The following is a 25,976-nucleotide window of genomic DNA, read 5'->3' on the forward strand; positions in this document are numbered from 1 at the left end:
CGTGTTAACTCGTGATTAGTTGCCACTTCGAGAAAGTTGGCACTAGACCTTCAGAGGAATTTTTCCTTTACTGTTTCTCCAATCAATTTACGAATTTCAAAGCTCAAATTCGAGAGAACGTGCAGACCAAATTAATTGTCCTGGAATGGCATAAATTTTGGTTTTGATTTCAAGAGGCCGTGTTTGGTTTTAATCCAAAAAAGAATATTCACATGTTGAAATTATAACCATGCTTCATTTTCAAAGGGTTTCTTGTTGAAACATCCTTCTAAGAAGTAGCGTCGCGAATCCTGCAATTGAAATTCAGATCCAAAGTAAAAAAATGGAACAATGACGTTGACATAAACGAGGCAGTTTACAGAACGGAGAAACCAATTCACGCTAACACCAATCAAACTATTCTCGATCATCCACAAAAATTTTACAACAGACACGATCCACGCCGATATGGATCTTCGTCGTCGTCGTTATCATCATATCATATACATCTAAAAGCCACAATGACTCTGATATGCAAACGCCAAAACCTATCATTAACTACATTTTTATTTATGATTACGAGGAGGAAGGAAGCGGAATGGAGGAGGCGCCGGTCTTGAGAAGGAGGCTCTGCGCGCGTGAGAGCTGTTCCATGAGGGAGACGATTTGCGCGTGGTAGTCACGTGCATGGTAAACTGCCTCCGCTTCGAGCTCCCCGAGCTGCGAGCAGAGCCTCTCCTCGGCCTCTTCGGCCACGCGCAGCCTCTCCCACGCGCTGTGAAGCTCGCGCTTCATCTGCTCCTCTCGATCCTTGCTTTCTCTGAGCTCCTTCTCGAGCTCCTCGTTCCGCTTCTTCAGTTCGTTCTCTGCCGGCGCTGGAAGCATCTTCCTCTCTTGCTTCCCGGAGCCGATGCCGATCGCCGCCATCATAGTTAGCACCATTTGATAATGCTTCGTAAATTAACTTAAAAGGTTTGTAAGAATGAAGAGAAAAATGTGTATAATGGTAGTAACGTGTAGGAAGTTATCTAGAATGGGTTGTGTTGTGGTGTTGTGAGGCGAGGTTGGAGTATAAATAGAATGGAATCAGGTGTGTCCAGGTTCAATGAACCTGTTTTTCACCCCAGTGATTTTTCACCCCTGATCCCGTTCAACTTTGGCTTACGTAATTGCTTGCATTTCCATTTTCTTGTTCACACACACATTGATATATTTTAATCTCCAAGACTTTCAATTCCATATTTAGTTTTTTGTATAAAATTATTTGGATGGAGAGCACCAAATGAAAAGTGAAAAATAAATATTTTTTTTAATTGATTTGATTCATGTAATACAAAATTTATATATATTTAAAAAATAATTTGATGTAAAATTTATCTTAAAATATAAATTAAAGTTAGAATAGATTTTAAATAAAAATTAAAAAATATTATAAGTTTTAATAAATAATAAAAAATATTTTTTTAAAAATTTATTAATTCAAAAATATCAAAATATAAATTAATTATTTTATTTATTATTTTAATATTACTATTTTAATTATTTATTATATTTTAACAAAATTTTAATAATAATTAAATTAAGTAAATAATCGATTATTTGTAAAATAATACAAATAATCACTGAAACTTGAGTGAAGTTTATCATATACAGTGGTTTTCGTTTTTACTGTTTTTAATATTTTATATCTTTATTTTTTAGCTTTGGTCGATGAAAATGTTTAGAAAAGAAAGCAAAATCAAATTAATACTGTTTGAATGATGGAAGTGGAAAAAGATGAATAAATGAATATAAAGTTTCATTGATTAAAAAAAGGCAGTTGTTTTTAATGTAATTATAATGTTGCCCTTACATCTAAATTAAATATCAAATCTTACAAAAATTTTGTTATATTTGCATGGTTATGATATGCAAAATCAATTATGTAACAACGTGAAATGTTTTAAAAGCTACATATCTCGCCATTTTTCTTTTTCTTTTTCTCTTTCTATCTCTTTATCTCTTCATTTTTTTTTTCTCTTAATTTTTCATTTCATATCTCATCTATTTTAGAATCTGATCGTACCACACTATAATTGATGAGTTAAGAAACAATTCTATCCGATCAGATTTTTTCAAACAGAGTAATTTCATTTTTTTTCTAAAGATCCTTTGTTCTCGATCTTTCCTTATGATTTAGTCATCAATCTTGGTGGGTCAGTTGAGAAGAGTAATCATCTCAATTTATTCTACTATATACTGAAATTTTGTTCTATTTGAATAACTTGCATTAGACCCTTAAATTGTAAAGTTTATCCAGACTATGAGGATAAAATTCCAAAAGTTGCTTGGAAAACAAGAAATTAAGGTAAGAGAAACTAAATTTAATTTTTAATAGCACCTTAGGCTAGAAGATCTGAATGTGGAGGGGACATAGTCTCAAGTTTCATTTTCTCTTACCGGGATTGTTAGTTGATAAAATTGTTTGATTTCAGTTAAGTGAATCTGTATAAATATTATATTTTGATAGTTTGAAAGTTAAATATTATTTTGATGTTGGAAAAGTTCTTAATGGTATAAATTTTTAGAATGTTTTGATTGAATGATATGTATTATATATGAATGATGGAAATTGTATGAAATTAATGTTATACATTTGGGATAATATATGAGTTGTTATTTGATGGTACATTAAATATGAAAAGTGTTTAACGAAAATTATTTGGCTTCACTAATGATCTAAGTCACGTAGACCAAGATATCAGATGGTGAAAAGTTAAGAGGGAGTTCATACACACCGTGTCCCATTGTAGACACTCGATGTTGAATTTAAATAGAAATATGTGAAATTTGTATTTAAATAGTTAGATGTATTTTCGGATGTTACAAATTATATCTTATTTAATACATTTATATTTGATTCAACTAATCGACATAGATTATTTTGTATCACAACCAATTGTTGGATTATAATACATAGAGAAAAAGTAATTTTCATTTTCATAATTAATATAATTAATTATAAGTATTACATAATCAATTATATAGCTTAAAAATGTTAACATAATCACACGTGTAGTGTTTTTTTCAACAATATAAAAGATTCAATAACACACTTTAGAGAAAACTTTAATGTGAGCTTATCTTTTATTTTACAATTTCAATAAGAAATTTAATTTGTTTATATAGATGGAAACACGTAGATACACTCTTTTACGAGAAATAAGTCGAAAGTGTAAAAATCGAAAAGAATAAATACGTTAATTAAAGAATTAAGGTCCAAGAAGAAATAAAAAAAACTATCTTTAATCACTTAAATTTTTTATAATATAATTTACTTTTATTAATAATTAAATTTTGTAATAAATATTAATATTTTATTTTAATAATATATTGAAATAATTATTTTCTTTCATATTAAAATTTAAATTAATTAATTGTTTTATTTTAATTTGAAACTTACTTTAATTTCATTTAATTTTTTTATAGTAAATTATTTTAAAAAATATTTTCTAAATATATTAATAAATAATTAAATTTACTTTTTCACATCAATCAAATTTAATATAAATTTTTTACTTTTGTTTTCCTAAATTCAAACAACTCTCCTTTTTATTATTTGTCTATTTTTTTTATTATCTCACTATTTCTTTAATAATACAAAGAACATTTTAATTGAAACTTTTAGCTCATTTTAACTTTAATTTTATTAAAAAGTAAACTTTAATCTTAAGAGCGATTCTGTCTTGGTTTGTGTTGCGTTTACTGTTATGACTAATGTTATGTAATGTAATTAATGAAATAATGTCTTAATTACTGTGGGAAAATCATGTCTAGGGTTACTCATATTTCGTTAAAGAAATGCATGTGTTGATAATTTGACTAATTTATGATTTATTCATAGAGAATCATTTCATTGGTATAATAGATTTTCATCTAATATGTTCTTAGAATTCTTTATGAATATGTATAATGTATCTATGTATCGTTTTTGTTAACATATGAATTTTGATCTAGTCCTCTCATAATTTTGTATTTTATTTCTTTTTTATTTTTTAATAATTTTTTTTATGTGACGACAAATCATTGTTGTTGCTTGAAGTGTCAACCTAGTCGAGATGTAAAACTGCATAATAATACCTAAAATAAAAGCTTTTATTAAAAAAAGAAAATCGAACTCAAAATTTATCTACCGAAAATAATTTCCAAGAAGAAGTTAACCTAGCTTACTTAAATGTAGAGTTTAACCTATAACAACAATTTCAACATTTATGTGACGGTTGGTTAGTGCATTTCATAAAGTCATCACCATCATATATATCTAATCAATTAAAGCAAAATCTCTTATAGTCAACCAATTGAATGAACATATTAATTAAATTCTCAGATTCTTCCATGTAACATCAATGTCACCGCGTGAAGTGTTATATATATATATATATATATATATATATATATATATATATATATATTTATAACATAAAATTGAAATTTAGAATAAAACTATTTTTTCTAGTTTTGTGTTTTACTTTTTTTTTTTTTGCATTCTAAGAATTATACTATGCGTTTAAACTAATGTCTTCGTATAATTAGTCATTGAATAATTATCAGTTAAAAGTATAATAACTAGAAATAATATGTGGTATTAATTAGTGTACCTGAACGGAGATATGGGGCTCAGGCACGGTCGGTTGATTTAGTATAGTTGTTGACGTGTCGGTCTTTTTCTTTTTCGGTCGGTTGCTCCTTCTTGGTGTCTCATTTGGTCGAGCGGGGGAGGGTACCTGCGAAGGCACTCCGACGCTCAAGTAAGTATGAGATTCTAAGTGTGGTTTTGTAAGTGAAAATGAAAACGTACCTTTATCTGGCTTGAGCATCGTATTTATAGGATTGCCTAATGAGCTTTCTACCCCTTGGGCTTAGGGTGATTATGGATAGGTCTTACCAATCGTGCTCCAGAATACCCGGGGAACATATTTTCTTTAAACGCGTATTCCTTATTCTTCGGAGGTGTATCTTAACCACTTTAGCTTTGTCACACATGCCTCACATTTATTATGCGTTTGGTTGGTCGACCACGTTCGTCCGGCGCCTACCGGTACAATTTCGGATAAAAAACGTGATTTTTTTATAAATAAAATTGCCTGGTGTCAGTAAAATAATAAAATTTCATTTTTAAAAATAAATAAATTGTGAATCATAAAAAGTGATTATAAATTGTTAAAATTGTAGTGTGTGATGCTGTGTTTGTTAGTTTTTGTGTACCGTTTTTTACAGAGAAAGCGTCCAAAATGTTGCATTACCATTTTGTTGTGGTTCGCCTTGCCTCCAGTGGCTACATCACGTGGCTCCAACTTCTTTTCTCCACACACGGATCAAATAAAAAAAAAAAAACCAAAATAAGATGAAAAATACAAGTTAGCCAATTTCTTCCAACATATCCATAGTTATTGAAATTTCAAAAATACCATTTTAAAAAATTTCACCATTCCAAACTCATTATCAAATTCAGAAAAGATTTTTGAATGGTAGAATTTGAAAGTGAACTTTCTATTTCGAATTTTATAATTTGTAAGTTATTATAGTTTTCAAAATTTTAATATTTAAATTATAGAGTTGATTTTCAAATTTTACAATTTAAAATATAAATTTGGTTTTTAAATTTATTATTCAAAAAATCATTTTTAAATTTAAAAATAACTTTCAAATTTCAACTTTTTAAAGTACATTCAAATTCTACAATTTAAAAATTATTATATTTTTAAATTCTAGAATTTATAATAAAAAGTTAACTTCTGAATTCTATATTTTGTAAGTAATTTATGAATAAAAAGAATGGTTTTTAAATTGTTAAGTTTGAAAATAGTTTTCTATTTTGAAATATACAATTTAAAAGAAGTTATTTTTGAATAAAATAATAACTTCTGAATCGTAGAATTGCTTTGGAGGAAAGAAGATGGGAGGGTGTAGAAAATCAAACTTAGTTTTTAATTTCATTAAGATAAATCTGATTTTTAACTGAAAATATGGAGATGTAAGAAGAAAATACGAAGAAATGGTCTGAAAGTTAAATCTAGCTGAGTTATTTTATATTCAATAGTGTGATGTCACTGCAATGTGTTAAGGTTGTAGCACATTTTTTAATTAATTTTCTGGACATGCTTAATTTCTGTGTGATAGTGTATTCCGTGTGAGAGAAATTATTCAAACTCTGAGATAACTTGTTGTATAAGAAAAAGTGAAATGCATTTCAATTCAACGTCACCGTTTCATTGAATTCCATTTTCTGGTGGCAGGGAACATGGATTCGGATCGATTCACTACTTGCCCCTTCTGCGATTCATGTCTACCCTTGTCTCAACTCACTGAGTATGTCTCTTGCTCTGTGTATAATACACATTCACGTTCCTTCATTTCATTTTGTTATGAATATGATTCTGCAAAAACAGGCACGCCAATTTTCATTTTTGGGAACTCCAGCATGATTTTGACCTGCCCCCAATAATTCATCGCTCTCCCGATGCCACTGCACCCCCTCAATCTCTTCCGGTAACACCTACTTTGTTGCTCATTTTTTGAGGTTTTCTTTGTGAGTGATTTTTGAATGTAAATGTTCCCGCATGGGCTTAATTTTGATTTGTTGAATCTGAGCACTATCTACTTTCTATGCCACAATTTCTGTTGAGGAAAATATTGACCGGCTACCCCGTTTTAGGGTAGATTTGGGGTAGGAGGAAAATAGATATAGGAGGAAAAAGAGAAGAGGTAGCTAGAAAAAGTGGTAGAATGAGGAATAAAATGAGGTAGAACGAGATCTAAGAGAAAGTGTTTTTTTTACTCCTTTCGTTACAGTACAAGTTTTGACTTGTAAATAATGTATGGTCTAAAGTAGAGGAGTTTTTATGCTAGTCCAGATGAGAGATGTAGAAAAAGTGGTAGAATGAGGAATAAAATGAGGTAGAACGAGATCTAAGAGAAAGTGTTTTTTTTACTCCTTTCGTTACAGTACAAGTTTTGACTTGTAAATAATGTATGGTCTAAAGTAGAGGAGTTTTTATGCTAGTCCAGATGAGAGATGTATTAGCTATTCATTATGTGCTGTACATTGTGCTATATCATGTTTTGCAGAGAGAGCAAGCTGCCTATGTTTCACTGTCTGGAGCAAAGTATTGGCGTGGTGGTGAGACTAGTAGCGATAATGGGGAGTGCAAAGCGAATGACAAAATCTCTTGCTTGATTGTTTCTCAGACAAGGAGTGAATTTTACAAAGTTGAAGCGGGTTTGATGGCATTGTTGAAAAATTGTTTAGAGTCTGAAATTGGAAATTCAATTAGCATTTTGTCGGGTTATGTTGATCATTTTGAGTGCCTTGAATCTGAGGATGCAGGATGGGGTTGTGGGTGGCGTAACATTCAAATGCTTAGTTCTCATTTGCTAGTGCAAAGACCTGAAGCAAGGAAAGCTTTGTTTGGTGGTTCGGGATTTGTTCCTGATATCTTGTCGCTGCAAAGGTGGCTCGAGATTGCTTGGGAGAAGGGTTTTGATCTGCCTGGATCAGCTCAATTCAATCATGTTATTTTTGGTTCTAAAAAATGGATAGGAACTACTGAGTGTGCAGCTCTGTTGCGTTCCTTTGCTCTTCGGGCAAGAGTAGTGGATTTTGGTCCTAAGGAATCCCAATCCATTCCAGGTTCAAGCGCTGACAATGCCAGAAATGAAACAAGTATTCCTAATTTGGTAAAAGAGAAAGATAAAGAGGGCAGGGGTTATCACGTTCTCATGGATTTTGTGTGGAATTACTTTTTGGATAAAATCTCAATCCAATTTGGCCAGAAGCATGTTGTGATCAGTGAGAAAACGTGAGTGAGGGCGTATTTTAGATACAATTTTTAAATCACACAAATAATTTTGTTTCACAAGTGTTTTTAGTTTTTGAATTCTTTCTTGGATAGGCCTTTATACTTTCAGCATGACGGTCACTCAAGAACAATAGTTGGAATTCAAGTCAACCATCAACAAAAAAGACATCTGCAATATAATCTCCTCGTTTTGGACCCTGCTCAGGTAATTTATTTTCATTTTTTTCGTCATGGAAAATGAGGGATAAGAAAGTCAAGAACAACAGAAAAGATCCAAGACAGAGAAAGTTGTGAAATACAAATATGTTACTTGAATAGAGTTGTTGTTCTTATCTTATATTGTATAAAGTCAGTTAGAGTCCATAAATAATGGAAGAAATTGTTCCCTAGCACTTTCATTCTTTGCTACATTGGCTTCTTCTCTTAATATGTTTATTATTACTATTACTGAATCCAACTAAACTAGTCAAGAGTTTTTCCCTCCATTGGTACTGTTTTCTTATCAAGCATTCTCTAACTTGTTGAAAGAAAATAGTACATTATTTATATTGACACTAGGGCCAAATTACATAGCAAAGTATATCAGCATTATTAGGACACGCATATGATAATCCTCACTTTTATCTATGCATTGTCTGGTTGTATTATCTCGAACAATATGAGCTGTATAAGACAATTCATTTCTTTATTAACAAGTTGGAAGTATTTGTCTTGCTCTCTGTTTAACACACGCTCACGTACATTAAAATGGATTTTTGGAAGATGTATGTTGTTTAATGATTATTCTCGATTTCTAGTTTTAAGTTGTAATTTACCATTATAGAGTACAGCCGCTCTTGAAAGATCCCTCAGGCAGAAAGTTGGGTGGGAGGAACTCATAAAAAGGGGAATGCATACACTGAAGAAGCCACAGTACCAGGTCTTACTTTTTTTTTTCTCATTTACCAGCATTCGAACACGGTTTGGGAGGAATCAGTCTTCCAACTGGTTACCATCCAAACCAATGCATGAAAGTCAGTACCAGGTCTTACTTATTTTAAAACAACAAATTATAATTGCATTGCACCATAAATGATTAGGATTGATGGTCTTTTTTATATTTCAGTTGTGTTATGTTGATCCTGGAATCGCTAGTGAGGGGGAGGTGGAAAAACTGAAAACAATTGATAGCATCTTCCTTGAATTTTAAACAAGCATATAAAGCACTTGCTACATCCCGGCCCTGTCTTCCAGTTCATGTAATTAGACTATTTTTCTTGGCACTTATTCTGACTATAATTTTATTGCACTGGAGAAGAAATTCAAGAAAAACTTGATTTTATGAATTGATACAACAGGCACTTTGCATAGTTACAGATTAAGGATCTGTATAAAACTGTCAAGTGTAAACCTATGAAGTTTCCTCGAAGCTCTGTAACCTGAACATCCTTGAATAAAGTCTTGACTCTGCTGCTATTAGGGTAGAGTGGGAACCCATCTGTACAAGTTTACCTTTGTCCATGGCAATTATAGTATCTGAGTTTATCACTGTGGAAAGCCTATGAGCTACTGTTATCCGGGTGGTTTTTGAACGCAAGCCACTGTCTTCCTTCAGATGTATTGCGTTTAAAGCATTTACTATAATTCCTTCTGACTCAGCATCAAGAGCACTTGTTGCTTCATCAAGGAGTAAAATTGCAGGCTTCTTTAGTATTGTTCTGGCAATGGCTATTCTTTGCTTTTGACCTCCGGAAAGCTGGCAGCCTTTCTCTCCAACAACAGTGCTATATCCATTTGGTAGATTACTTACAAATTCATGTATGTTTGCTTCTTTAGCAACCTCTACCATTTCACTTTCAGAAGCCCCATTATTGCCATAGCAAATGTTGTCTCTAATTGAGCAATTAAAGAGCAGTGGTTCTTGTTGTACTAGTCCTATTTGTGTCCTTAACCATCTTAGATTATATTTCCGTATGTCTTTCTTATCAATTAATACTTTTCCTCCCTGTGGATCATGAAATCTTAGTAAAAGGGCCAAAACAGAGGATTTTCCAGCTCCACTTGGTCCTACGAAAGCCACCTTCAATCCAGCTTCAATTTGCAAACTGAAATTATCAAGAACAGTGACTTCGGGTCTTGAAGGGTAGTTGAATTTTACATTTTCAAACTCTACATTTCCTTGGATCCTCTCTGGTTGTGAATCATCTGGTGTGTCTGGTTCAATTTGAGTTTTACGATCAAGGGTTTTGAATGCTGGGGTCAGTATATTGATAGCAGAGACGACAGCTGGGATCAGTGTGTATAATTCTGTGATAGAAGGAACTGTGAGAGAAAAAATTTGGTATGATCTTATTCCATTTTCAAAGCTGGCTTGACGTCTGTCAACCAGAATTGTTGTGTACCACAGAGCAACAGCATGTGCAATGTTCCATAAGCAAAGGGAGAAGCCTTGAATGATCCCATATTTGATACTTTCTTTTCTATACTTTTTCTTTGGAATTTCCAGGGATATTTTGGCTTTCCTCATTACTTGTTCTTCATGACAAAATGAGGCAATAGTCCTTATGTTGGTTGTGGACTCGGATGCAAGAGTAACAAGCTCAGAATGTGCAGCGGAGTAGTCACCAGAAAATCCTTTGGCAGACTTGGCTTGAATAAGACCACCTATGAAGTGGCAGGGCATCACAGACCAAGCTACCAAACTCATTCTCCAGTTGACAGCCATGCTGACAACTGTTGCTATCAGTATGGAGGAAACACATTGCAGGATCATAGACATTCGATCAGCAATGATGACTTTGACCATAGCAGTGTCACTGATAATGCGCGAAGTCAATGAACCAACAGTATTCTCTGATTTGTCAAACCAACCTACTTCATTACGTAGCAGACCTGTAAAAGTTAAAACAATTATTGACTGATGATGTTTGTTAAATCATTCTGGAATTTTATGCATGTGATGTATCATTTAGGCTTTTGAGTTCATGCCTCAGTTTTTTTTCCCCAGGAAGGAGAAATAAGATTCATTTATGGAAATTCTAATAGGGGATATCTGATACCTGAATACAGAGCACGTCTGAGATTTGCCATGGCCTTTTCTCCAACCACTCCAAAGAAGTAGTGCTGGATGGTGTTGCTGAATAATGAAAGCATTCCTACTGCAGTGAAGATGGCTGAATAAAGTCCAACTTTCGTTTTTGCATCTTCCTTAAAGTATGCTACTCCTATGGTTATGATGAAGAACCCAAAAAATGGCTTTGAGATGCCAGAGAAAGCTGCTGCAAATGAGCCAATAGAAATCTTCACCAGCTCCCTCTTTTTCAAACCAAACCAAATTCTGAAAAATATATTTCTTTTTCCGCTGCTCATTTTGTTTTGTTCCTTTAGCACAGAGTGCTCAGTAATATTTCTTTGAACCTCTCCCTGCACCTCTACTGGTGGTCTAGTTTCAATAGGAAAATCTTCTTGGCGGGCACTTTTATTCTTTGAAATCGTAGCTCTATCCATTTAACATTTAGAGCTGGTTAGAGTGTTTCTTCCTTACTCTTTGGTTCATAGTATATGTAAAAAATGTACTTTATATTGTCAATTACCTGGGTTCAGGAACTGGTTCAAGGTTCTGCATGCTAAATAATGTACTATAGAATGTGCTTGTGTCTAACAAACTCTGGTGTGTTCCTGTCTCCGCAACTTGTCCATTCTCGACTACAGCAATCATATCTGCATTTACAACTGTTGAGAGCCTGTGTGCAATCAGGATGACAGTCCTTCCCTGCGTAGCTGTCTCAAGTGCTTCTTGAACCAGCTTTTCAGACTCTGAATCTAGGGCGCTAGTGGCTTCATCAAGCAAAAGGATGGGAGGATTTTTCAGAATGGCTCTGGCTATTGCAATTCTCTGTTTTTGGCCTCCTGATAATTGGACTCCCCTTTCTCCAACCTGACAACCATCATAGCTGACATATGAGACCATAAATGTTATGAGGGGAAGGAATATATGTTGCCAGAAGACGTGTTTTAAATGGCATCTATCTATTTATCTCCATCTGCAAGAGGTCAGCTGAAAACGGGGCAGCTTGGAAAGACTATGCAACTTATTTTATGGTGGGTTAGAAGGTTAGAAGATCATCTCATTCAAACTTCTGTTAATATGAATGGAATACAGAAAAATCATGTTTTATGGCGATTCTCTTGTGAAGCTTTGATTAGATAGTAAAATTAATTTTGAAAGAGTCGATTTATGAAGATTGAAGTTAAATTGGTTAATTTGTATTTGATAATGATATGTTAAATGTGGATTGCAGAATGGGTTGTGTTTGGACTTTGAAGTAGAATCACTTTTGAAGTACTGTAATACATGTTTTTAAAAATTCATTGGGTCTTATGCCAATCGTAATCAATCCATTCACCGTGAAATCTAAACCTTTTTTTTATCCCTAAATTAATTCTATGGAGTAGAATTGATGACAATTTGATCATTATTGAAAGCATTTTTGTTATTAATTTTTAAAGTTAAAGTTAAATTATATTGACCTTCCCTGAGGGCTTAACTCCATTGTACTTGGCACTCCTCTTATTTTAAAAGTTACACTACTTCCTTGCGTGCTGATAAAAAAAAAACACTACTTCCTTGCGTTTCTATTATTATTACACTCACGTTCCCTTCAAAGGGGGTTGATTAAAATTATACTGACGTCCCATAAAAAGAGGTGAGTGTAGCTTTTAGAACAATAGGCTCATTAAGTCAAATCAAATCTTTATGGGAGATTACTAAATTTTCCCTAGATAAAATATTGTGTAGAAGCATCCACAATTAAAACAACGACCAAAATTGAAGATATAGTCTCATTTGCCAAGCACCATAATTGAAGGAATTTAGATCCAAATCAAGGAGTTTGAGCTTTGGGTTTGTATCCCTTTTACTACTTTATTGTCTCTATTTTTCCTTATTACTAGTCATATGGCGTTAAATAGAAAAAAGGATCAGAACATGTTTAATGTATGCAAATAATGTAAAAAAAAATTAATACAATAAAAGGAAGATCAAACACATAGTAAAGCTATAAAAGTAACATACTAGATTAAATAGCTTACCTCTGTTAGGTACTGATTAGGCAGCTGAGATATGAAAGAGTGTGCATTTGACATTACTGCTGCCTTCTGAATCTCTTGATCATCTGCCTCCATTTTCCCCACTTTCAAGTTATCCTTGATGGTGCCTGCAAAGAGTGATGGCTCTTGGGAAACGACCCCTATGTTTCGTCGAAGGAACTTCAGATTAAGATCCTTGATATTGTGATGATCAATAAAGATAACTCCTGAAATATGCTAAACAATGTCAGCCTTGGCAACATTGAGATCATACAAGATCTCACATTCAATTCCTACAAACCAATTTATTGTCGGCGTAAAGTCCATCAATTCTTTTATCTAAGTTTGTATCTCATTTAATATGATTGCTATTTTAGCAATTACTTGAGATGTCAAACTCATGCGCCTTCTTATGTCTTGTGTAACATCCACACCCTGCCGTTCAGCTTTCGTGCGCCAACGGATCTAGCTCTAGCCACTATGTGCCCCAAACAAAAGCTACTCCAACTCACAAGTTCTCACATAATCAAACTATCCTTGTGACAATGATGCTCCCATTATCCAACTATTCAAATTCTGGATTCTTGGTAGGCCCCTTTTAAAGGGCAGCCATTAAGTGAGTCCGTGGCCATGGTGGGAGCTGGAATGTTAAGAAGTTTGTGTTTAAGGAAGGCACAACGAATATAAAGGACAGCTCCAATGAAGCTGATTGTTCAACAGCTGCAATGAAGACAGCCTCAGGTTGAATTGCTTGTGGAAGTAGAGTCTCTGAGATTGGAAGTTTTAGTACCAACTTGAAATTAAAACAAAAAACTAAATATTGTTGATTACTTTTATGTACATAGTAGTTTTCCCACATACAGATATTACTTGTAAAAAAATAACTATTAAAGTTATAATCCTAACAATTGAGTAATGTACACAACGCTATATTTGCAATTTGGGGCTATTACAACGCAATGAGTGAGTAACAGCAAAGGGGAATATCAAGCATCCCTCTGTGGATTGGAGCCCCCCAGAGAGATAAACACACGTCAACATTAAACATGTGATAAAATAGAGAAATAAAAGAGATGATGGAACATTATTTAAACTAACCTCTTGAGGGATCGTAAAATCTATTAACAAGGGAAATAACAGTGCTCTTTCCACAGCCACTGGTACCAACTAGTGCTACTGTCTTTCCAGCTGGAATTGACAAGGACAGTCCTTGAAGGATAGGTTTGTCTGGCCGTGATGGGTAGGAAAAGTGAACATATTGAAAGTCAATATCACCTTTGATTTTGCTAGGCATCTTCCCTTCTGAATCATTACTTATCAGAGGCTTTCTTTGGATCACCTGGAAAACTTCATATCCTGCAGCTTTTGCCTGATTGAATACTTGCATGTCTGGTGCTGCATAAGTGAGTGATCTGCAATGCACAATGAGAGTTTTGTCACTTGATCAATAGTTACTAATCATTTTCTCCATTCTATACAAGCCTCAAGGTAGTTTCTTCCTTACATGGCACCAAAGAGAATACTCATCACTGCAGCTATTATGTCTCCTGCTGTTGCTCTTCCTGCTCTGACCACAACAGCTCCAACCCATACAATGAGCGCCCAAGAACAGAAACTCACTGTTTGCAACATCCCTGTCCCAACTCCTTTCACAGCTGCCTCCACTTTGCTTATAATATATTGATTATCCATGTTCTCTGTAAAGGATTTGATTGCAGAGCTCTCTCCAACAAAAGCGTAAACTGTTTTTATTTGTGATATTGTCTGCAATAGCCACATCAGAGCTTGTTAAAACAAAAATTGGATTCAAGTGGATTGAGCTAGGTCTCATACTGCACATTTATGTGACACTAGAAGTACTATTGTTGTTGAAGACTTGTATTTATTTATGTAAATGTAACTATGTGTGCATATACCTGCTCTATCATAGATGTAGCTTCAGAATGGAAAAGCATTTTGGAGGTTGATATGGTGTTCATTTTCTTGGTGTAAGTTGCCCCAATTATAAGGATAAGTGGGACAACCACTAAACAGAGAAGCGTCACTTCCCAACAGCATATGGCAGCAATCACAATTCCAGCAAAGAAAGTTGCACAGCTAGAGGTGAAGTGACCCAACTGTGAGAAAGAAAGTCAATTGGGATTCAAATATACTGTGAATGAAGAAAGAGGGAGCAAGGTGAAACTTGTGACCAATATTGATTTTCTGACCTTCTCACCAATGGCATCTTGTATGACACTCATGTGCTTGCTTATTCCACTGATGACTTTCCCACTTGTTAACTCTGTATCAAAAGCTCCTATATCTTGGTTCAGAACTGCTCTTAGATATGCTAATCTTAGCCGCAATAACTGTCTTTCACTTGCATACATCCAGCAACCAATTTCTGCGCATGTTTCAAACTTGTCAGGAAGATTAATGCTGCTGGCTGAATAATATTATGATTCATTATGTTTGCTTATGAGATTGAAAAGCACCATGCATGTGATGCATTCTGGTCAACATATGCCTTTGCATTGGTTTCATAAGTCTACTAAATGAGGTTGATTTTGCTTTAGATTTATGAAGTCATACTTCCAATTTTAAGTTTATTTAAGCTGAATGAAACAGGTGAAAATATAATTAAATTTTGTACTTGTAAATCTTATAGTAATCCAATGTAAATCTCCACAAAATACATGTTAAGTCTTCAAAGTAGTACTATTGTTGTTGCAGACTTGACTTGTATTTCATGCAAGTTATCAAATATAGACACAATCTCCTGATTCAACCTTAGGTGATGTTATCAGAGTCATATATTACCATTTTGGACGATTTTTTTTTTTAAATTTGATTGTTTATAGTTAGATTTTAAAATGAATCAAATTTTATATTCTAAAGTGATATTTTTAGTTTAATTTGTTATCAACATGCAGGCTAGATCGAAAAAATCCAAGGGAGTATGTTTAAAGTGCGAGCTTGATGCAGTAAGTGGGTGGACTAGCACATATCAACCTCATCAATTTCAAAACATAAAAACTCATCAATTTATGTGTATTCACATTTTTATTATATTAAAATCCTATAATTTTAAAAATATATATATTATAAAAACTAATATTAAAAATTTATTAAAATAATAAAATATAAATATATAATTTTGTAAAAATAGTAAGAATTATACAACAATTATTTTTAAAAGAGAAATTATCTAATTATTTTTTAAAGAAAAATAAATTATTTAATTACGTATTTTATTAAATAGATGAATTAATTTTATTGCTAAAGGATAAAATTTTAAATTAAAAAATGACCAAAAAAAATCCAATATATGCTTAATAAAAAAATTAAGAAATTAATTTCCCATAGACTAATCTTAAAAAAATTATTTTATTTTAAAAAAAAGAAAGACATATTTGATTTAATGTTGTATTCCAAATTTTAAAAACTGAATTAATTAAAATTTAAATGAAGTAATAATATTAAAAATGGAGATATATAAATAATTATAAATTAAATACATAATGCACCAAAATTTTCAAAATGAGTTTATCCTCATAGACCAATCCAAAAAGTTTAGTAGACCAATAAACTTGTGATTTAGATAGAACATGGTCATTTTTGTCCTTACTCATTTAGACAATAATCTAAATAGATATAAGTGGACCCATCCCATGGGCTTATGCATCAATCCATTTTATAAAATAGTAATTATATATATATATATATATATATATATTATAGTAACTAAAAATAAAATTAATTTGAAAATGACATAAATTCAAAAAAAAAAAAAAATCTTAAAAGAGGTCAAAGTGTCTTGTGGTTTAACAATATAAGATCAGATCAAATTTGTATTATATTTAAAAAATAAGCTAAATCAGACCAATCTAAATTTATTAGGTAGACCATATCTGGTTTGATAGTTTACAACTTCATGTGAAAAATATATTTCTTTTAAGAGACATTTTCACGTTTATATCGAGTTAGTTCTATGGTATACTTTATTCAAATCATAACTGTTAAGATATGTCCTAAAATCTGGTTAATAAATTCAGATGTATTTCATAGAATAAAATGAATTTTTTTAATTGGCTTTAACTTTTGAAAAGTGTTTCATGAAAGAGTTTGTAAAATTAATAAAAAACACAGTCAGATTTAGCTTAAATTTTTAATTTCCACCAAAAATAAGAATTATGAGGTACTCTTTAAAATAAATTACTGAATTTAAAGGATTAAAAAAAAGTAAACATAGAATTTTCTGTTATACAAACCCTAGATTAACAGTATGAGTGGCATGAAAGATAAAATTTACCAAGTACCCCAGCAGGAAATGTGGCGATGGCCATATACCACACAAATGGAACAACCTGAACATAATAAGAACAACCACTATTAGTTTATTCCACTCCCATAACAATATTTTCTAACATTAGTTTTTTTTTATATTAGAAATTACATCGACTATAAATAACACTACAAGAAAATCATGAAATAAAAACTAATTATATAAACAAAAAATAATTAGTTGTTATAGTGACTAAATTAGAGATCATTTTAGACCCTACAAAAATTATTAGTTTCTATGGTTGTTATAAATAGTTTCTAAATTTGTATCTAATTAGTTACCAAGGTTTTAACTACCAATTATTTAGTTTATTTACTTTCTAAATTTGGTAACAAAAACTTTGGTAGCTAATTAGATATCAATTTAGAAACTATTTAACCTTAATAGAAACTAATTTAGAAACCAACTAATTTTTTGTAGAATGGTCTCTAATTTACACACTATAACAACTAATTATTTTTTGTCTCTAAAATTGATTTCTATTTCATGATTTTCTTTCAGTGTAAAAACATCACTTATATTTGTTATTAGAGTCAGTTAGAGTTTATTCTAATAAAAAAAATTGTTAGAAACACAAGTCGGTTTTAAATTGTTAGAAACACCTCAAATTATAAGTCGGTTTTACAATATTAAGTTAAACTGAAAGTTTATTTGTGAAGATGATATATGCAAATACAAACCTTTTTAAGAGCCTTAACCATGGCATCTAGGTCTTGGATATTGTTTCCATAACCATCAAGAGCTTTCCCCAACAAGAGATAGCCCACAGGAAGTGCCATGCCATGCACAATGGAACCAACACTTCCCAAACCCATCAGAATCCAATCTACCAAGTCAGCATAGCTCAAGAGTTTGAAGAATGACAAAGTCTCAACAACCTCCTCCTTCTTCTTCTCAGGCTCATCATCACCACCAGAGTCCACCATTTGCACAACCTTGGGAGCCATCAATGGAAACACCAGTAGTAGTGCATGAACTCTTACTTATTTAACTTGCATGTGTGCACCATTCTCTTTATTCAATTATATATGCAAGATACGGATATGGATATAGAATATGCCTCAGTGAGGTCACTCTGAACTTGTATGAAAAACAGCAATATCATGTTGTAGTTGTTACATTCGATGTTCACAAAGGTGCTGACGATTTGATATATGTTGGACACAAAGCGACATGCACAAAGTCACCATAGCGATGTGCCTACAATTGTTTTCTTATTCAAACTCTTCTGTTAATTAAGTTATGAGGTAAAGTGATTCATCAAACTCTTCTCTCTCGTTTCTCTTTCTTTATTTCTTTCATTTATTGTTTCTTTCCTTTTGTAATCGCACTTTTCAGACATATCTTTGTTCATTCATGAATGCTTATGCTTCATAGGATGAAATCTAAACTAAGAAACTTATTAATGTACATTCGAAGATGTCTAGGATATTCACTTAGTTTTTTTCTGGAAAAGGTAAAATACACTTCACCCTGTAGATGGAGACGTGTTAACGTATTATCAAATAACAGTAAGATAATTAAGAAAAATAATAAAAAATGTTATGTTTATTCAACTTTTTAATTAAGTGATATATTATTGTGATAGTCTTCAACATAGTTTTTTTACATGATATTTAAATATTTGTACAGTCGAATGATAGTTTTTACATGTATTGTGTATATATTTTAAATGGCATGCTAATGGATTAAGATAGAGTGAAGTTGTGTAGAGTATTAATTAACTTTTAATTTTTTGAAATTTTATAAACTAAATATACAAAAAAATATCATTAAATATATAATAATTTTTTATATCAAAATAATTAGTTATTATGTTAACTAAATTAAAAATTATTTTATAAATTAAAAATTTGTTAGATCATTTAATGTTTATTGTAACAATCAAGGCAAAAAATAATAATTTAGAATCAACATACTTTTAAAACACCTAAAACAATATTCAACGCTATTTAAGAGAGAGAGAAAGACATATTAAAAAAAACACATAAATTTCATTTTTTTATCATCAATAACTAATACTTTAAGAAAATTCTACATGAACCTCTATATCGTGCATCCCTATATTTTTCTTTTTAATTTTAATAACACATTTTAATGGAAGTATAAACCAAAATTAACAAAACGTTTAATTTAAAATTTTTAATAAAAATATATATAAATAAAAAAGAGACTAAAAATTCAATATGTCTTAAATAAAATTTTCTATAAAAATCATAATTAGTAGAATATCACGTTTAATTTAAAAAAAATATGTTTAATATTGTTTATTTTAAATGCTAATAAAAACTAAATAAAAGTATTAAGTTATTTGAGCTAATTTGTATCATATAAATATAAGTTAACAATGATTAAATTTTTTTTTAGAATAATAAAAAAACTCAATTAGAAAAAATTGAAAGATATTTAAAAAATATGTTTACTTTTATTATTAGTTTGAGTGAAAACAACATTTTATTTTTTTAAAATTTAGTCATTATTTAGAAGTTACAAAACTCAGAAGAAAAAAATCATCGAGATGAAAAATGAAGTTTAAAACTAAAAAAGATTATCTTCAAAATAGAAAATGTTGAATATAAAGAATTTTCTCATCAATCTTTACATACACGTTGAAGTGATGAAACTGTTATCTCAAACACTGCAACTAGACAAAAATGAGAGTACTATAGTAAAAAGAAGGTATAAAAGTACACTTAAAATTATTTAAAAATATGAAATTATATTATATTTAAAGTTATCTAAAAAAATTTAAAAATATTAAAACTAACTTTTACCCAAAGATTTTGTTTAACAATCACCTTCCCTTATTTACTTGTTAATTCAAAACACAAATTTCATCTTCCATGTTTAATTGTTGATTCAAATTGTGAAATGTTTTATTTGTATTCTATTAATGGAAACATAGATATCGTTGAGTGTTCACTCCTTTTTCAATGATAAATAAAAGATAAAAATTATAATTAAAAAACTAATCATTAAAATGAAAATGATTACTAAAAAATTATATTGAAATTATAAAAATATTTAAATATTAAACAACAATAAAAATATTTTATTAGTTCTTTAATATTATAATTATATAATAAAAACATGTGTAATCTTTCATGAAGAGAACTATTATGAGTAATTTGTTATACATCATAAAATCATAATCAGTGTTCATTATGTTTATAAGGATAAAATAATAAAATATATAGAAAGACACTTAAAATGATCTGTGGTTATGTTAAAGGTTGTAAACTGTTCTAAAAGTAACATTTTTTTATTAAATATTATACATTGACTTCTGATTTAACTTATTCTTCAGAGCACTCCATATATAAAAAAAATCCATTCATTAAGAATTGAAACAATAATATTTGTAATATTATATATTTATTATTTTAACAAATTATATATTTACTATATTACCAAACTATATTTCTCATCTTATATTCACTAATATTTATTGTAATATTAATTTATCTGTCAAATCAACACTTCATACAATACAATGATAAGTTGTATAGTTTGTTGTGAATTTAGGTATGATGCATTTATTATGTTACCAGTTAGTTAGTTGATGTGATATTAGTAAAATTTATGAATTATTTAATAATTTTAACCATGCATGAATTGTTAATTAATAATGTGACTCTCTTTAATACGGAAAATAATTGTACGGAAAATAATTTATGAATTGAATAATATCTATCTCATTAGTTATGTTAGAATAGGTCACAGAAATAAGAAAAGTTGGTAAGTTATTAAGAATGGTGGTAATAATTACGAAAAAGAGAATGCTTGACACCGTATTTAACCTTTACTTGCTATTAAAAATGGATATTATGTCTATTTCATACATTTCTCTTATTATTTATAGATTTTAACAGAAGATCTAATAATTTTTTCTTGAGAAGTTTTAAATGATCCTTACTTTAAACATTATAAAATCTAATGAAATTTGCATTTATATTATAACATATTATTATTTTTGTCTAAGTAATATTTATACTTATTAATCTCTCTTATTTTAGATTGACGATAATAATTGGTGTTGTTATCATCGTCCTCTAGTAATCTCGTCTTCGATCGCCTTCTCTTGAACTTCCTCTCTTTAAACTCTTCAATTTTTTTAGATTTCAACCCTTCAATTTCTCAACTCCTTAACATTTTGTCGGGAGTGAACTTGCAGAAGGTTTTCCAGATTTGGTAGGGTATGACTCAGATTTACAGGGAGGTTACCTGATTTATAAGATGTTTTCTTATTTATCATTTATTGTCAATTTATTTGTTAATGTGGTTGATCATCGGATCGATTTGTCAATAATATCGAGTGACGTGACTCATTCAGTTCTTATCAGTATAATTTTATTTAGTAAAAATAACATATATTATTATAAAAATTAAATTAAACAAAGATCAAATTAAGTACCGAAAAAGATAAGGAAGAAAATATACACAAATTAATACTATTTTTTACAAATTTTCTCTAAATTATGATACATCCATAAGTGTTGTCATTGACCCTTTTTATAGGAATGGGAAAAATACTTTTTTACACCATATACCGTGAAAACATATATTTGACGACACATTATAACAATATAATAATATTTTTAATTAAAAAAATTAAATATAATTAAAATATTATTTTATTTGTTTGTGAAGTGTATGTTAATTATTGTGGTATTAAGATATCATCATCACTCTTTTAATACACTCTTTTAATAGGCTTTGGAAACCAATAAAATATTGAAAACTTAAAGTCTAAGAAATGGTGGTGCCCATAATACTTAAATCTTCGTCTTGATAGCTAAGTTAAGCTAGTGCCTCCGCTATGCATTAATAACGTTGCTAGTAGATTTTTTTTTAATGACATCTTCTTGTTTCTTGTATTAGTTGTTACTTTTTTTTTTATTTTAAATCAAGTTTTTTATAATTTCAAGTACTTTCTTTAATACGTAGAATACTCTATAAATGTTTTTATAAAAATATTTGTAACTTCTTTACACTAATTCATTTTTCTTTTCAATTATCATTTTTTTATATTGTGGAATCATATTTCAATAAGCTTTGACCATGGGTGAAAAGCATGATCTTTATTCAATATAATTGTAGATATGTTCTTAAAAAAAATGTTAATTTTTTGCTTATATTATTTTGTAACTAAATTTGTTTTTTAAAATAAATTTCTCCTTTTGGGATTGTGCCTTTTTTCTACACCCACACCACTCTAATAGGATTTTTGTATACACCATGAATTTAGTTTTACATTGTTGTCAAATATGTATCAAAATTGTTGTCTATCAAAACCTTATCTAGTTAGTGTTTTATTATTGTGTATGTGATTATTTGTTTGTCTGCTATTGATTTATTATGTAAAAAGTTTGGGGTTAGTTGATTTAGCCAGTTTAACAATGAATATGTTCCTAGATGTGCTAAACAACTAGTTTTGGAGGACATCTTCTATGCACATTTTGATGCACAATTCAAATTTCTTAAGGACAAAAGGGTGCAAGGAAGTTGAAGGAACATCCACTGCATTTCTAAAGGTCCTTGTTGTTTTGGGTTTTTGCAACACTTTTTTGGATAAAGTTTTGTCTGTGTGTATAAATGGTATCACATGTTTTTTGTGGGTGTTGTGATAAGTTTTTGAGTTTTTAGTAGGTGGGGTTTTATTTGTAATCATATTTCTTTTCCTATTTTTGTTTTTTTACCTTGTACAAAGGTTGAAACATCCTTAATGTTTCTATATTCAATATTTTTTTTATTTAATATATTTTTTGTTATTAATAAAAAAAACACTCATAAATTCTAACAATGATGATAAAATAATTGTTACATAAAGTTTAATATTAGAATTATTATCTTATATATTTGTGATAACTCATTATTATCACCATGAAATATACTAGTGACAACTAAACTATTAATATTACATTTAATTACATTTGTTACAATATAAAACTTAGTTTTAGTGACATTTAAAATTATTGTTACATGGACATAGTGAGATGAGTATTAGTGACAATTTAATTATTGTTATAAGATATTAATAATGATATATTTATAACATTTAGTAGTGAATTATTCACTAAAAATACTTTTTTCTTGTATTGCTTTATTTTTAATTTTCATCACTTAAAGTGTTTTCTTTTTCACAATATATAAATAAAGCAAAAATAATAATCTTCACATAATGGGTTATTATCATTATTTATAACACAATCTTGATATCTAGTTAATAATTAATCATTCTTTTGTATCATCCTAAATCATTTTGGTATATCAAAACTTGGATTTGATTCTCATTCATTTTCTTGCCGTTCCTTTTATGATTTTGAGAATCAATCCTCATTAAATGTAGCATATTGGTTGATGATTACCTTTTGTGTTTTTGGGTTGTGAAACTTTTATACTTCTGAATTTGAGATGTAACTAAATTATATATATACTGTACCGGTAGGCACCGGACGAACACACGTGGCCGACTGACCGAACGCATAATAAATGTAAGTGCACCCGTGACAAGCTAAAGCAGTTAAGATACATCTCCGAAAAATAAGGAATACGCGTTGAAAGAAGATATGTTTTCCGGGTATTCCGGAGCACGATTGACAAGACCTATCCATAACCACCCCGAGCCCAAGGGATAGAAAGCCCATTAGGCAATCCTATAAATACTGTGCTCAAGCCAGAGAAAGGTACGTTTTTCATTCACTTACTAAACCACACTTAGAATCTCATACTTACTTGAGCGTCGGACGGACCAAAGGAGACACCAAGAAGAAGTGACCGACCGAAAGAGAAGAAGACCGACACGTCAGCAACTATACTACATCAACCGACCGTGCCTGGACCATCTCTCCACTCAGATACATATACTATAAACTTTTATGCTTCTGAAATATATATATATATATATATATATATATATCACCTTTATTGTCCAATTTTTTTAAGTTGGTCTAAACATGTGCATATGTTATGCATCTAAAAATTATGAGGCATTTAATTGATGGTCTCCTTTCACTTTAGGTTTCTCTATGCTTTTTTTTCAATCTCACATATTTCATTAAATTGGTAAGTCATTCTTTTCTTAATAGATAATTTAATCCAGAAAAGTAAAACTGTCAAAAATGGATATGCTAACAAATATCCAAGAAGAAAGCTTTTCAAGATTAATTTTCAAAGGGATGAGCTATTGGAGTTATTTTTATCAATCAACATGAAATAACCATGAGAAATATGCATGTTCTAATATTTCTTGGATAGTTGTCTCGTACTTATTGTGATGAAAAAAAAACATAGAAAACACCACAGATAAGAATGTTACTGTTGTTTCCAAATTTTATTGAATATTTCACAGTTTTATCTAAAAAAGAAAATAACTTTTTCCCGTACATGTAATTGTTACACTCAATATCTAAATGTTTGGTATTTTCATCCAAGAAAATGCATTATGGACTATAAATAAATAAATTTGTAGGTTATTATAACTCTTACCAATATATTGGTTATTGATATGACTTTCTTCTGCGCTATCATGTTGTTTGTATATACAATTTGCAATTCTACTGAACTTTTTTCGTATAAAAGTTACTATTTATTTTACCTTGGTAATTGTAACCATCATCTTTTTCTATTGACGTTTATAATCATTTACACTGTATCTCTGAATGAGTGATTTCAAATTATTAACTCTTCCTTTTTTTAATTTCTCATTCTTATCCTATATGAAAACTCCTTAACCTCGTCTTCTATACATTTTTTTTTCAATTAGGGTTTTTTTATAAGGATGGAGTTATTTTTTTTTTTTTATCAAAATGGGGTCTATTTAAAAAAAGTTACAAATTTAGACAAGTCGTTTCAATTCGGCACGACTTCATATGCACAAATCGTCCCAATTAGATACGACTTCTGTCATGTCATACTGAAATTGCCACGTCATAATTTTTTTAATTTCATTGTTTATATATTGGGTAGTAAGTTATGTAATGTTAAAAATTAATTTGATACATAATTTTTTTAAAATGTTAATTTTAAGGAACAAAAAATTGGATAATCGTGAATGAATCATGTTTGACGGTAATGTAATACAATAACTTGATTATTTGATTGAGACAATTTGTGCATATGAAATCGTATCTAATTGACACAACTTGCTTAAATTTATAATTTTTTTTAAACAAACCCCATTTTAATAAAAAGCAAAATAAAATAAAATAACCCTATCATGATAAAAAAAACTCTCACCATTATTGAAATTATCATAACCTTCTTCTGCATCTTGGCTAGTTTTATAAATATTGTTGAAATTTTCGCTTATTCATTTACTTTGTTGTTTTTTCTAAAATTAAGCTGATGTGACTTTTCATGCTTCTTATTCATTTACTTTGTTGTCTTTTCTAAAATTAAGCTCACGTGACTTTTCATGCTTCATTTCAATTTTTCTATATTTACGGAGTCTATAATATAAGACTCGATTATCATGCTCACCACATGTTCAAACTTCATCAGTATGGTGTGAAATTTTTTTTCCACCTCTCTAGTATCAGAAATGTGTTCTTCTTATACCCTCTTTTTTTTTTTACCATATTTGTAATGAGAAATATTGATATTATATGGATTAACAACTATACATTTGGTATCTTTTGCATTAATTCTCTTTCTAAATATTGCAACTTTGCTATTTGACTCTCTTCAACTTCTTTATAAAACAGCTACAAAATGTCTTTTTTTTTATTAAGGGAGAAGGCAACCAACGTAGAGAAGTTCAACTT

The 25,976-nt window shown here is 30.2% G+C and overlaps 3 protein-coding genes across 5 annotated transcripts; 1 reads left to right on the forward strand and 2 right to left on the reverse strand.

The window, feature by feature from the left end:
- Window positions 1-375: 375 nt before the first annotated feature.
- LOC137821034 (protein RESPONSE TO LOW SULFUR 3-like) lies at window positions 376-1,034 on the reverse strand. Its single transcript, XM_068625445.1, has one exon. It carries the CDS (start codon window positions 919-921, stop codon window positions 556-558), a length of 366 nt encoding a protein of 121 aa, XP_068481546.1. The 5' UTR covers window positions 922-1,034; the 3' UTR covers window positions 376-555.
- Window positions 1,035-6,112: 5,078 nt separating this feature from the next.
- On the forward strand, window positions 6,113-12,038 carry LOC137821234 (ubiquitin carboxyl-terminal hydrolase mug105-like). 3 transcript variants are annotated; one of them, XM_068625734.1, is made up of 7 exons: window positions 6,137-6,327; window positions 6,408-6,507; window positions 7,087-7,817; window positions 7,911-8,022; window positions 8,641-8,736; window positions 8,923-9,055; window positions 11,508-12,038. In XM_068625734.1, the coding sequence occupies exons 1-6, from the start codon at window positions 6,260-6,262 to the stop codon at window positions 9,004-9,006; spliced, it is 1,191 nt and encodes a 396-aa protein (XP_068481835.1). In that variant the 5' UTR covers window positions 6,137-6,259; the 3' UTR covers window positions 9,007-9,055; window positions 11,508-12,038. The 3 variants fall into 3 exon arrangements, with proteins under 3 accessions (XP_068481833.1, XP_068481835.1, XP_068481834.1); XM_068625733.1 differs by lacking the exon at window positions 11,508-12,038 and adding an exon at window positions 9,155-10,776; XM_068625732.1 differs by lacking the exon at window positions 11,508-12,038 and having other exon boundaries at window positions 6,113-6,327; window positions 8,923-10,776.
- Window positions 9,208-18,193, reverse strand: LOC137821235 (ABC transporter B family member 19-like). Its single transcript, XM_068625735.1, has 10 exons — window positions 17,892-18,193; window positions 17,179-17,233; window positions 15,095-15,270; window positions 14,801-15,001; window positions 14,389-14,648; window positions 13,983-14,296; window positions 12,888-13,111; window positions 11,390-11,733; window positions 10,856-11,295; window positions 9,208-10,688 (listed from the first exon to the last, which is right to left on the reverse strand). The coding sequence occupies exons 1-10, from the start codon at window positions 18,156-18,158 to the stop codon at window positions 9,208-9,210; spliced, it is 3,762 nt and encodes a 1,253-aa protein (XP_068481836.1). The 5' UTR covers window positions 18,159-18,193.
- Window positions 18,194-25,976: the final 7,783 nt, after the last annotated feature.

The sequence above is a fragment of the Phaseolus vulgaris genome, chromosome 9, assembly GCF_000499845.2.
Source record: "Phaseolus vulgaris cultivar G19833 chromosome 9, P. vulgaris v2.0, whole genome shotgun sequence".
NCBI lineage: Eukaryota > Viridiplantae > Streptophyta > Magnoliopsida > Fabales > Fabaceae > Phaseolus > Phaseolus vulgaris.